Here is a 13,404-nt window from a genome sequence, read left to right as displayed (position 1 = left end):
TATTTTTTTCTGGATAAAACACGTAGTTTTTTTTAACAACAATCCCATTTGACGACGAATGAAACGAACTCAAACGTTATACCTTTGCAGCTCGAGTATCTTCAGTCAGGATCACAAATCACCCTGAGACTGGGGATTTTTTTACTTGAACATAAAAAAGCAGCTACACAGAAACCTCTTAGCAACCGCATTTAAACGCCTTGGAAACCACCTAAGTTAAAAGCATCGTGGAGGTTTGTTTTTTAGGGGGAAAAACAACACGTTTGATCCGTGTACTGTCTGTATTAGCTAATCTACACAACCGACCTATTTTATAACCACAGAGTACAAGCTAACTTTACGGTTGTGTTATGTGAATTCTGGCTACATAAACAGCATTACATTTGAATGGATGGATCCTACCACTAGGCGGCGAAAGCGGATAAGAAAAGCGGCGCATCCTCATCCGTCACTGCCGCACCTGCGCGGCTTGTAAAAACCTGAGAGAAGAGAGGTGGCGGAAAGTCAGACTGGGTTCATTTTGCAAGGAAATCTGGAAACGGCGCACAAAGGCTTATCAAAACTCAAAGATAATCTTTTTGTTGTTACTATTCCAGGCTAAATACTGGCTCAGAGTCTGCGGTCAGCCGGTGAACAGTAAGCGACCCAGAGCGCTTCTACCAGCTGGACAAACAATAACAATCCCTTTGCTGTCACATCATGAACCCTGAATAGTAAGTCGTCTTACCCTGTCATATTTGAACATTTATGATGGCCTATTAATATTTTAAACCTTAGGTTTTTCGGGTCAATCAAATTTTCTTTGCAGTTGTTGATCAATTTCTATAATAATTAAATAATAAATTGAATGAATTGTGATACGAGTGACAACAATTGTCAGAATGCAACATAACGTTAGTTGCTCTGTAAATACAACTGTGATGATAGGTATTTATCAAACAGGACTATATACACACACACACACATATGTATGTATATATATATATATATATATATATATATATATATATATATATATATATATATATATATATATATATGTGTGTGGCGGAAAGAATATATATATATATATATATATATATATATATATATATATATATATTAGTTCTGTTTGATCAATATATGTATTTGCATATCTCTCCAGTGACTACTTATTCAAGCTTCTTCTGATTGGAGATTCTGGAGTTGGAAAATCCTGCATTCTCTTGCGTTTTGCAGTAAGTGTCTTCTTAACAGCATTTTTGGATATTTTTGGATATGAACGATATCTGATCTTGTGTTCTTGACTCTTCTCTTCCAGGACGACACCTACACAGAGAGTTTCATCAGCACGATCGGAGTGGATTTCAAGATCAGAACTATTGAGTTGGATGGAAAAACTATTAAATTGCAGATAGTGAGTTTGTAGACTTTAACATTCAAATTAAGTGTGTAATTTAACGTGAAACCACAGATAACAGTCCCGTCCATGTTTACAGTGGGACACCGCTGGACAGGAGAGATTCCGCACGATAACATCCAGCTACTACAGAGGAGCTCACGGGATCATTGTTGTGTATGATGTTACGGATCAGGTTTGTGAGACTCCTTTCTAAAAATGCAAATCCTTGCTTGAAACATTTATGGCTATTGCTTGCTTAAAGATTTAGAGGTGAACTGAAATGTAATCTAAACGACACACTTTTTTGAAAAGTTTATGCTGGTGATTTTCAGGAATCCTACAACAACGTGAAACAGTGGCTGAAGGAAATCGATCGCTATGCGAGTGAAAATGTCAACAAACTACTTGTAGGAAATAAGTGTGACCTCACTACAAAAAAAGTTGTGGACTACACTACAGCTAAGGTTGGTTGGTAGGGCAGTAAAATGAACTTTCTCTTTAGACTAGTTAAACGTGAAATCTGTCATTTCTATGCCAAACACATTCCCTGGTTTCACAGACAAGACTTCAGCCTAGTCCCAGACTAAAATGCATGTTTGAGCTGTTTCAACTGAGGGCAACTTGCAATGACATATCTTAAAATATGCCAGTGTCATTGTTTTGTCTCAAGATGCACACCAGTAATGTTTTTTTTCTAAGGAACTATACGGTTATCCAGACCCACACGTCTGTCTTTTAGTCCTGTATAGTCATCCCTGATTGGTCTTAACCCCAGTGACGGGTAGGTTTAGGGGCGGGTTAGGGGTAGGCCATCGTGTGGTCTGGATAACCATATAGTACCTTTTCTAATGCATGTTAATAAAAGCTACATAAATGTCCTAATTGAACTATGGCCTAATCCTGGCTTAATCTAAGCCCTTTCTGTGAAACCAGGCCTTTGTATATTAACTTTTCTGAAAACACTTTTTCTCCACAGGAGTTCGCTGACTCTCTTGGCATCCCTTTCCTTGAGACGAGTGCCAAAAATGCCACGAACGTGGAGCAGGCCTTCATGACCATGGCAGAGGAAATAAAGAAGCGCATGAGACCAGGGACTTCAGGGGGTTCCGAGAAACCTGATCTTAAAATCGAAAGCACCCCGGTGAAACAGTCAGGCGGCGGATGCTGCTAGAGCATATTTTCTCAGGGAGAGTGATGAGCATGACTGGACACTGATGAGTATTGTGTAGAGATGACCAATTTGGATATTAATGACAGACTTTCTCCTATATGGTGCTCAATAAAGTCAGACATCATTACTGTTGTTTAACAAAGAAGCATTCATGGCTCTTCCCACATTTTCGTTGTGTTTGAAAATAAGATTAAAGCACAGACACACTCTGATTCAAATGAAGGTGAAAAATGTCCAGATCACTGTGTTAATAGTTGATCCAATTAATTGATCCAATCGTGTGAATATTCATAACCTATGAACTGGGATTCGCAACTCTGAAGTGGTGCCTTTTCTTGTTCATGCTTTGAAGAAGATCAAGTGGTTGAGTGGTCATTGTACATCAGCATGGTAAAGCAGTGACTCTAGCATTATCATGTGGAGTTTTACTGTGGTTCTGTGATAATAAACTAAACTATGTTGTTTTGTGTGTATTAATTAGTTTCTCCTTTCATTTGTGCGTGCGTGCGTGGCCCGCCCGCGCGGGATCTTACCTAAAACTGAAAGTCATTTGATGTCACTTCCACGTCGCTGCCACTATCCACTGGCACATGCCAATGAAGACCGGATGTGCCAACGCATAGTGACATGTGCCATTGGCTTCTGTGCGTCCATGTCACTTAATGTTAAAACTGCTACTGACATTCTTTCGTCGAACGCAAAACAAGAATTAAAATATATCGTTTTTCATAAGTCCCAAAAACGACACTCATTGAGTTCCATATTGTATGGGGGGAACGATCTAAATCAGGTTTTGTGTTCTACAGAAGAAGTTATAGGCTACAGACTGTGAACAAAATGACCGTGAGTAAATTTAAAAAATTGATTTATTTATTATTTAGTCAAAACGATATTCGGTAAAACTAGAGCCTACTTTTTGAACATTTAAAATTAATTGACATTTTACATTTAAAAGTAAACTAAACTGCTTTTTTGAATCAAAATAGGCTACTGCAGTCCCCGCCCAAAAAACACATTTAGGAATCGGATCATTCCATTTCTATTGCCCTGCAAACATCCATTCTTAAGCTAATGGTCGCGTTGAATCGATTGTGATATCAGGTAAGGCTACTATGGTCTAAAGAGCGATTTACACACAAACTCACAAACATCATCGTCCATTCACACCTTGCGGTCGCGATTCACAGATTCAAGACACTCCCACAACAATGCACTATTAAATACATTGAGATCCACCATTCATTCCCAGAACAAATCAGCAGAGGCAACTGTTTAAGTTACGTTTAAGCATGGAAAGTGTGTGCACGAGTGATTCCGGACTACGCAAAAGGAAAAATAAAGATACTGAAGAACAAGGTTGGTATTCTTGATTTTCTTGACAATAAGAAATTAAAGTGAGTTCATCTGATCTGGTGGTCATATATCTTAATATAAGCAGAGGGGTGTAATAAATAATATCCACTAAAAAGTTAAATAAAATGGTTAAACAGTGTATGGACATTGATTTATTAACCAGAGAATGTCAGATATCTCATAAAAGCATTTATTTCACATTTTAATGAATTTATTGACAAAATGCTGTGCTCATTTTAGACCTGGTTGAAACCCAAGAAGAACTGAGCAAAGTGGAGAAGAATAATTTGATAACAGGACAAAAATCATCCAGTTGCTCACAGACTGAAAACAAAGCAGGAGCCAAAAAAAATATCTCCTGCCCTCTGTGTGGAAAGAGCTTCACACAAAAAGGAAACCTTAAGATTCACATAAGGATTCATACTGGAGAGAAGCCTTTCGAATGTCATCTGTGTGGCAAGAGTTTCACAGATCCAAGGAATCTCAGAGATCACCAGCTCTCCCACTCTGGAGTGAGAGCGTTCGACTGTGATCAGTGCGGCAAAAACTTTATGTTTGCAGCACACTTGAAAAGACACATGAGAATCCATACAAATGATAAGCCTTACTTGTGCTCCGTTTGTGGACAGAGTTATTCACGCATGGACCATTTTAAAGAGCACCAGAAATTGCATGTCAATATGAGAGCTCATATGTGCTTTGAATGTGGGAGTGCCTTTAATTTAGCCAGTCACTTGAAAGACCACCAAAAACTTCACACTGGAGAGAAACCGCACAAGTGCTCACACTGTGGAAAGAGTTTCTCGCAGTCAGGATCAATGAAAAAACATGAGAGAATTCATACAGGAGTGAAGCCATACATCTGCCCTTCATGTGGGAGGGCCTTCTGCCAGTCAAGTGCTCTACTGAATCATATAAAAAAGCATTGCCCAAAGTTGTCACAGTGAGAAAATAATGCAAAATGCCGTTTAAAGAGAGAATTTCATTTCAGAGGGTAATTTTTGGGGAGGTCAAAGAATTCATTCAAACATTGGCGTGAAACGCCATCATTTTCTAGATTAATGTTTTTTTGTTGATTTTTGCCCAGTCTTCAGTGCTAATTAATTATGCATTGGATATTGCACTCTTAAATAAAAAAAAAATACTGACTTTAACTAATCTATTTAAGTTTTGCAATTTAATTTGTTCTTCCAAGAAGGTGATAGTATTCATGTTTTTTCCCCCATACTATCAAAAAGTCAGTGCGGGCCCATCAACTGTTATGTTGCCCATTCTTCAAAACATCTTCTTTTGTGTTCAGCAGAATAAAGAAATTAATACAGGTTTGGAACAACTTTGAGGGTGAATAAATTATGACAGAATTAAACATTTTGGGTGAACTATCCCGCATGCTCTCTGGAACATATTCTATGGGCTGTACAGAAACATCCTAACTCATACAATCCTATATCCATACGTTTAGAAACCTTGGCCGTTTCATCTAGGAAATAACTTTTTCCCATCTTAAATCAAGAATTTATATTGGAAGTTTCTGTAATAAAGCCCCAGATTTCAGTCCAAGATTAGTGACTGAATTCACTCCTTATTACAATATGGGCAGATCAATGTGAAACTGATGGTTGGTTCTATACACACACACACGCACACACACGCACGCACGCACACACACACATAATAACAACAACACAAAGTAGATTCGTATGAATGTATATTTTGCCCAAAATACCACAGTACACAAGCAAAAACTAATTCGTAATTGAATGGAATATAAAATGAATGCAATGGCTATTAAAACTATCCTCAAAAACATCTTTATTTTCTAGTTTTGGCAATTCAAAGCAGCAGCAGATGGCACTAAGTCGCGCCAATGATGAAATCACGTGGACCACTTTGGCGCCGCACAGAAATGATTAGAACCTAGAGAGGAGATGAGATCATAGACAGTATATAAGAGGATGAGATTCACGGGACCTAGGAAGCCAATCAAAGAAGTCAAATAAAAGACGGTGCACTCATTACTTATGCATGGGAGAATATGGCTAAGTCCCGCTCAAACTAATTTTATTTTACATAACTATATAAATGTGTGACCAGTAATTTATTCTGCGCCTCAATTTAGCATAGGATTTTAAAATATCTATATCCAGTTGTTTAATGTGCAAGATATATTTGTATTTATTATATGAAAAGACATGTAATAATAAAAGTTTATAAAGTTTATAGTTTAAAATAAAAAAAATCAGGATACATTTACTAAATATTCGAGTGTTCACAGTGGTGGTGCGCCCTCTGTTGGGAATCAATAGTACGGCGCTTCTTCATTCATGAAGCTTGTTCCAGGTTTTTGTTGATTTCACTGGTGGGCGCTGTTTTGAGAACATTATCCAGATGCGCTTCTGCTGCCGTCACACTTTCAGCTCTTTTATGTAACTTAATCCATTCAAATTATCGATGATTTCTGTCTGTTTTGATCGAGAAAGAAGCTTCTGAAACGAAGGACAGTGTCTCGGTATGTTGCTGTTAGTAGTTTGGTTGCCAGGCAGTTACTGGAGTTAACGTTAGCTAGCTAACGTTAACGTTAGCTGGTCAGAATAGGGACGTCAGCTGTGTTTCCTTTTATTTTATTTCATTTCTCTACTTTTTTGATAATATTATTGTATTTGAATCGATTATATATGATATTTATGGTACAACTGAGCAAAAACTAACTGTAAAACACGGAAAGTATACTTCAGGAATTTAGAAGTTGCTAGGTTAGCTTTTAATAATTACTTAAACTTGTTAATGCTTATGATTGATCATTTTTCTGTGAAAACTGCTATCTGGAATGATGACTTCGTTTTTTCTTTGTTTGTTAAGAACATGTCAACAACAAGTAGCAAAAGTATCTTATATAACAACGTATTATGTTTCCTATTCAGTACTTGTGTTTGTTTCTGGATTAGATGGAGAGAGATGATGGCGACTTCCTCCCTGAGCCATCAGAGGACTCTCTGTCCCAACGAGGAAGTGTGGCTTCCTCAGTCACCAGAGGTTTGTTCTCTGTTCCTTAATGTTTATTTGGTTCCTCTCTGGAGATCCCGATCTGTTCAGTGTTGACCTGAAATGACCAGTGTTACTCTTGTGTTTCTCCAGCTCAGGATTTGCTGGTGTACTTGGCGAGCGACAGTGCAGTGCACTTGACTTTGGAGGGTCTCGGCTGCATGAATGCGCAGGAGCTCGGCCGCAATGTCCGGGAGGCTCTCAACATTCCCAACTCAGTCGTAGATGTGTTTGCTTTCTGGTTCTGCTCTCCTTTGCTTGGTAATTCATGTTTTTTTGTGCCTTGGCCAGATGTCAGACTGATACAAGATCGTATGACCTATTCGTATTTAGGCTATGAAGAAAGGCGAGACACAATGATGGCATTTACAGCCTCTATGGCTGATTTGCAAGTGAAGGGTCGGGAGGGGACTTCAGGAAGTCCTCTGGGTGTTAATGCCACCAACTGCCATTTATTAATTGTTTGATGTCTCTTAAATAAAGCCATAACTGTACTTATCTATTAAAGGCTGGAATACACCACACAACTTTTAAAATCTTGACAGATTTTAAAATACTTGGCATCATACACTTGCTAACTTTGTAATGGCTACAGAGGAAAAACTGGGCATCATACACTCAAGGCCTGTTTACACCAAGGATGACAACTATACATTTTTAATTATTGTTTTAATTCTATGAGAATAGTGACCACACCATAAATACAACGATAATGACAAAGAGGAACGATATCAATTGAATCACTTTCAGATTATTTTTTTCCTGCTGATGAATGATAAAATCACTGACAGCCAATCAGAATCATCCCGGCTTCAAAGAGCTTGAGCGTGCAAAACTGCAGCGAAACATAATAAACAGAACAATATTGAGCATTGGTGTGGCCGCTAACATAGTTATTGTTATAGTAATCTTTATAGTTATCGTTCTTGGTGTGGATGAGCCTTAAAGGTGCAGTAAGTGATTTCTGAGAAATGCTGTTGAACGTGGATTGGGCTGAGCACCAAAACACACTTGCAGCCAATCAGCAGTAAGGGGCGTACACATTCACGAGGGGGGAGGATCCTGTGGAGCATAGTGTGTTTGTGAATTTGGGGGCGGAGCCATCAAGATAGGGGTGTGATCCATTTGTTGAGAGGCATGTTTTGGTGATTTCAAATATTAACAGTGTTTCTCAAAAACCGCTTACTGCCCCTTTAATTTTCAAGTAACAACACAAACTATGTGTTCTAAAATTGGCTCAAAATATCAGACATGTTTTGATAACCGCCAAATAAAAGGAATCATAGTCTGAAGCTAAAAAAATTGAGTCTGTGCCCATCATACATTACACGATTTTCTGTGAAATCTGTTAACACTGACTGTCCAAAATCTGCAGGCTGTCTCTGACTTTTACCAATTGGCATTTAGTTGACATTAGCAAAAATGTCCGTATTCCAGCCATTATTTAATATATTCTAATAATAACATTATTTGTGTTATAATAATGAAAAACAATACAATAAAACATGTTTGATTATTAACAAAGGAAATATGCCCTAGTCTGGGTTTGGTCATCATCATTTTTGCCTCATTGTGCTGTGAAATGTTTGAACAGACCTGCAGTTGAAGCCGAAACATCTTCCCTACAAGTTGTGTCGTCAGTGGCAGGACCTGCTGTACCGCTTTACTGAGGCCCCTGCAGAAGACATTTCTCAAGGTGGTTTTTGTGTGTGTTTTTTTTGCTTTTGCATACTTCACTTCACCTGAAAGTTTAAGTGTCTAACAAAAACACATCTCTGTGTTTTTCAGATGAGCCAGTTCTGATGTACAAAAGAAATGTTTTTTGTCCTAGGTCAAAAGAACTTCAGGTAATGAACATGTTTTTAGATGTTTGTGTCTTTTAAAATTAAGATTGTTGTTCCAAATTTGTATGTCTTTTATTATTATTTTTTATACATAAACTGAAAAAAATAATGTATCAACTGTTTAATACACAAACTGAAAGTCAGTGGGGTGTAAAACAGTTTTGCACCCCATCAAAATATCTTCTTTTGTGTTTTACAGAAGTTAGTACGTCATATAGGTTTAGAATGACATGGGGTTGAGTCTGGTGTTTTTTATGGTGATCTATCCCTTTAAGCCCAGAGCACACTTTGTGTTTTTCTCTGTCTATTGCGATTGTTGCTTATCAGATTGTGCAATTTGACCCCAGAGAGATCTTGCGTAAAATCCAAGGCTCGTGTGCAACATCAAATGTCTCTTATGTCAGACAGTATACATCTCATCTAAGACTTTAGACTTGATTCCTTGGACAGCATTTGTGTCTGGAGTCATTTGGCTTTGGCAGTGGAGGTCATGACATGGATGGACTGCTTATTCTCAAGAGCGATCATAACATGAAGGGACCTTAAAGAGATTTATGTTGCATATCAATCATAGACACGCAAAATCTCGCAGCTGCTCGTTTTCAAAATTGCATTTATTAACAGAAATGGGAGTATTGATGTATTAAATTAAACATGATTTGTTTTGTGAACGGTGTTCTTCAATATAAACAATAGATATTGATGGGGGTAAAAAAAAAAAATTTAAATGTACTTTTTTTAAAATTAATTAATACAAATATTCATTTTTAGATTAGTCATCTTGAGGCCCACTGCTATAAGATGATTTGAATTTCATGTTGTGTAACATTTGTGTTTTGTAATGTCAGATTGATGATGAAGGAGTGTTAAGGTTGCTTTATGATGAGGCAAAGATGAATATCTTGGAGGGTCGATACCCCTGTGACCCTGAACACTGGCTGACGTTGGGAGCGCTGTCCTGTGCTGTCGAGCTGGGGACTGGGCTGGATGACCAGGCTCTAACAGCGGCAATCAGGTGATCATATCAGTGATTAAATGAGGATAATGTGAAGGTGTTCAGCTATCATTTTGTATTGAAAATGTACCTTGTATTGCTGTAATTAATTTCAATTTCTCCCCTTAATGTTATTCCAGAGAGAAGAAGCTGTCCTCATTCGTTCCAGCCCACGCTGCATTAGGAGGAGGAGGTTTTCTGTCCACACTGAGGGGGAGAGGAGGGCGGAATGCCGAGATGGAGCATAATCTCATAAAGGAGTATCGCACGGTCTGCTCCTCCGCATCCACTGACCCCAGCCAGGAGCCTGTTTCTTTACTGCACCAGTACCTCAAGAGCTGCCACACACTGCCTTACTATGGGTACGATCGACGCAAGTAGAAAGTTGTTTGCACATGAAGTGACTGAAGCTTACATTTGTTTATTTTTGCATTGGCAGATGTGCTTTCTTCATGGGCGAGATAGACAAGCCAGCCCAGGGCCTCCTTCACAGAGGTGGTCGTAAGGCCGTGAGTGTGGGCATCAGTCTGGAAGGAGTGTATGTCATGGATGTGAAAGAGAAGCATGTCCTCCTGGGTCTCAAGTTCAGTGAGCTGTCCTGGGATCACAGCTATCCAGAGACAGAGGGAGACTCGCATATACTCTGGCTGGAGTTTGATGGAGAGGAGGCTGGCGTGCATGTCAATAAGTTATTAAAAATTTATTCAAAACAGGTGAGCACACAATAAATGAATAACTAATAATGTTATATTTGACAGTGTAAGCAAGCATATATTTCAAATGTTTTGGAATTTGTAGCAATAAAATTAATTTTTTTATTATTTTTTTAAATGTAAAATTAATTATTATTTATTATGCATTTTATAAATTAATATGAATTCAAATGTTTCCATGATATACTTGTGCATTATTTACCAAAATACTTTTTTTGTTCTCTAGGCCGAACTTATGAGTGGACTCATTGAGTTTTGTGTGGAGTTACGCTCTGTTGGTGAGTCAGCAGCCGCGGGTACTGATGGTGAGGTCACGCCTTCCCAAGAACCTGCAGGTCAGGAAACCAATGAGAAAACTCGAGAGCGTCGACAGGGGAAACTGCGCAGACAGAGCAGCGTGGTCTGTAGTCGAGTCCATTCACTCAACACCATCAGCTATGTTGATGACGGTGAGGGACTAAAATTGTGTCCATGCATACATGGACTCAGTGTTCATTTGTTATGCCCATTAACTTCTATCATCTGCAATAAATAAGCTCCGTTTAATTGACCTCTCTTGTTTCAGGCAAGGAGATTAAACGTCTAAAGCCCAAAAGAGCTGCTTCTTTCTTCACGCGACAGGCGCAGCCTCCCACCTACTCGGCTGTTCAGGTGACTGAAAGTTTAGAGCAAGGGTGAGCCCCGGCTTGAACACTGCCCTCTTCTGCCCGGTGACCAAAACTACATCTGTCCATTGAGTTCCTTAGAGACGCAGTGCAAAACCACCCGAATGGACAGATCGGACCAAGATCAGACCGAAGAGCTAAACCACTATTTATAGATGATTTGAGCATTATGTGACAGGTTTAAGTTAACTTCGTTGGCGGTTTAAAAAAAAAAACGAATGTGAAATTTGCTTCAGTTATGAACATTATGGTGGAAATGTAAGGCTTTGAGACTATCTGAAAGCCCTGTTTAGGTCACTGTTCTGAATGTAGATTCTACTATGCAACCATCAAACCAAACTACATCCCAGTGGCTGTAAATCAAGACTACAGCAGTTCAGCACTTTGATCCATGCCACTAATTCAGCTAAAACTAGACCTTCTGCACCAAAGCGAACAGTCAATGCCTCTAGTATAGGACGACCTCTCTTATACACTAAACCAGGGCTGCAGTCTGTGGCAAAGCATTGCAAAGACGGCATAGAGTGAGATTATGACATTCTGCGTTACTTGTCTACCGAATGTGTTTGTTGTTTTGGCTGTCTGTTTATTATAGGGCTTGTTTGCATATGCCGACTTCTACTGAGCAACAAGGTCAAATAGATTTTTTTCCTTTTCTTTTTGTGTTCACTGGTGACCAAAGTTAAATCATGAAACAACATGTTGAGTGTTCACTACCTTGTTGCTCTGGAGAATCATGCCTTTCTGATGGGGTGCAATGTAATGCTCTGTTGAAAACAACCCAGGTCTGCATTTTTCAAGCAGAGAGAACTTTAATTAATACATCAAATCACCAGTTGTGTTGGTGCTTGATGATCAATCAGTGATACTTCTATTTAGTAATGCTTTTCAAACAGTGTATGAAACCCTAAGCATTGTACTGTATTTCCAGGCTTTCAGAGCTTGAATGTATCTAACTAAATGAAATGTATCTGATTTTTGACTAAATTATTGGCAATGCAGGGCCTGACATTAATGTTTGCTCAGGAAAATTGCTAAAAATGTCAAAGGAAGTTGGTTGATCTGGGAACTAAAGTGTCATGCTAATTGTCAGGTGTCATAGTTTATCTGATCGTAACATCTGGTCCTCAGTGTCCAGTTATTCTCCCTGTGGCATCATCATCATCAAACAATTCAAGATTTTACCAGTTGTCTGAATTGTGCAAAAAATATTGAATTTATGTTCATTATGCATCCTGTTTTGGTATTAATATGCACTGCTGTTTTACAAGTGACGTAAACGTTCAGGTACCTGTAAAACCTTAATGTCAAGCCTTGCATTAACAGGTCTTCAGTTACCAAACACAATTCTGTATTTATCCATGCATGACATCTGTTGTCTTAAGTAGATTTTGTGGTGTGCATGTTTCTGTAATCATTGTTTTTACCTGCTTAAACATGGGACTCGCTGACATTTAAAAGTGTGTAAAATTAAACTTATTTCTTTTGCATCACAAGCTGAATTGTGAAAAGAAAACGGCCAACTGAATGGTGTAAAATTATCAGTACACACTGAAATCAGAAAATCTTACTGCATTTCTGTATTTATGCTAAACACATTGTCGTCAAGATGTTAATCCTAAAATGCTTAATCCCAGATCTTCTGTACCATATTATGTTTTCCATTCTAAAACTAATCCAATATTTGTATTTTAATCTGAACATCTTTCATGCACATAATAACTGTACTGTAGATAGTCACATCTATGTTATAAAAATACTGAGTCTGTCAATACTAATTTAAAGTGCCTTTTTTTTTACATATACATTTTATCTGTTGTTTTAGTTTTGCTGTCATCTGTCCCTTGAAATTGTATCTCCACTACCTTTTGTTTGTGAAGTTTTTATACACAAATTTCTTTACCAAGATTTGTGACTGTAAAATTAACTGAAACCATTTATATGCAACATTAAACCTTTTTATTCCCACTTTGTACTAACTTCTGGCATACTGATCAGTAAATAACTCTGTATATTTGTTTTATTTAAACGAACTATCCCTGCAATAAGGTCTTTGATGTGAATAACAGAATTATATCTTCAGGAGAGAAAAAAATTATCTGCTTACAATTTTGCATGTTTTTATGTTTATTCGCAGTAACAAGATTTCAATTTTCTCTATTTTTAAAAGGCATTTTGTATTACATTAACATTAAAACGCATTTTTAAAAGGCATTTTGTATAACTGTTTAATTAACATTA

General features: G+C 37.9%; 2 protein-coding genes and 1 long non-coding RNA gene across 3 annotated transcripts; all 3 read left to right on the top strand.

Annotated features, from left to right (window-relative positions):
• Nucleotides 1–44: 44 nt before the first annotated feature.
• rab1bb (RAB1B, member RAS oncogene family b) lies at nucleotides 45–3,251 on the top strand. Its single transcript, XM_079600420.1, has 6 exons — nucleotides 45–713; nucleotides 1,145–1,217; nucleotides 1,301–1,396; nucleotides 1,479–1,574; nucleotides 1,714–1,845; nucleotides 2,358–3,251. The coding sequence occupies exons 1-6, from the start codon at nucleotides 700–702 to the stop codon at nucleotides 2,550–2,552; spliced, it is 606 nt and encodes a 201-aa protein (XP_079456546.1). The 5' UTR covers nucleotides 45–699; the 3' UTR covers nucleotides 2,553–3,251.
• A 287-nt stretch (nucleotides 3,252–3,538) lies between these two features.
• On the top strand, nucleotides 3,539–5,065 carry LOC306992015. Its single transcript, XR_013796206.1, has 3 exons — nucleotides 3,539–3,653; nucleotides 3,802–3,908; nucleotides 4,146–5,065. It is a non-coding gene; the product is annotated as an uncharacterized lncRNA (long non-coding RNA).
• A 1,122-nt stretch (nucleotides 5,066–6,187) lies between these two features.
• Nucleotides 6,188–13,376, top strand: frmd8 (FERM domain containing 8). Its single transcript, XM_079600400.1, has 10 exons — nucleotides 6,188–6,414; nucleotides 6,851–6,938; nucleotides 7,041–7,208; nucleotides 8,542–8,643; nucleotides 8,736–8,794; nucleotides 9,640–9,806; nucleotides 9,926–10,147; nucleotides 10,225–10,498; nucleotides 10,725–10,947; nucleotides 11,064–13,376. Exons 2-10 carry the CDS (start codon nucleotides 6,851–6,853, stop codon nucleotides 11,174–11,176), a joined length of 1,416 nt encoding a protein of 471 aa, XP_079456526.1. The 5' UTR covers nucleotides 6,188–6,414; the 3' UTR covers nucleotides 11,177–13,376.
• Nucleotides 13,377–13,404: the final 28 nt, after the last annotated feature.

The sequence above is a fragment of the Phoxinus phoxinus genome, assembly GCF_949152265.1.
Source record: "Phoxinus phoxinus genome assembly, chromosome: 23".
NCBI classification, from domain to species: Eukaryota; Metazoa; Chordata; class Actinopteri; order Cypriniformes; family Leuciscidae; genus Phoxinus; species Phoxinus phoxinus.
The sequence above is the reverse complement of the archived record's forward strand: the minus strand, read 5'-3'. Positions and strand labels throughout refer to the sequence as shown.

Excerpts from the sequence above, each read along its gene's own strand:
- rab1bb (XM_079600420.1), top strand. Across the intron at positions 1,218-1,300 it reads GCATTCTCTTGCGTTTTGCA|GACGACACCTACACAGAGAG; the intron begins GTAAGTGTCTTC and ends CTTCTCTTCCAG. Across the intron at positions 1,575-1,713 it reads TGTATGATGTTACGGATCAG|GAATCCTACAACAACGTGAA; the intron begins GTTTGTGAGACT and ends GGTGATTTTCAG.
- frmd8 (XM_079600400.1), top strand. The coding sequence starts at position 6,851 with ATGGAGAGAGATGATGGCGACTTCCTCCCTGAGCCATCAGAGGACTCT. Across the intron at positions 8,795-9,639 it reads CTAGGTCAAAAGAACTTCAG|ATTGATGATGAAGGAGTGTT; the intron begins GTAATGAACATG and ends TTGTAATGTCAG. Across the intron at positions 10,948-11,063 it reads CATCAGCTATGTTGATGACG|GCAAGGAGATTAAACGTCTA; the intron begins GTGAGGGACTAA and ends CTCTTGTTTCAG.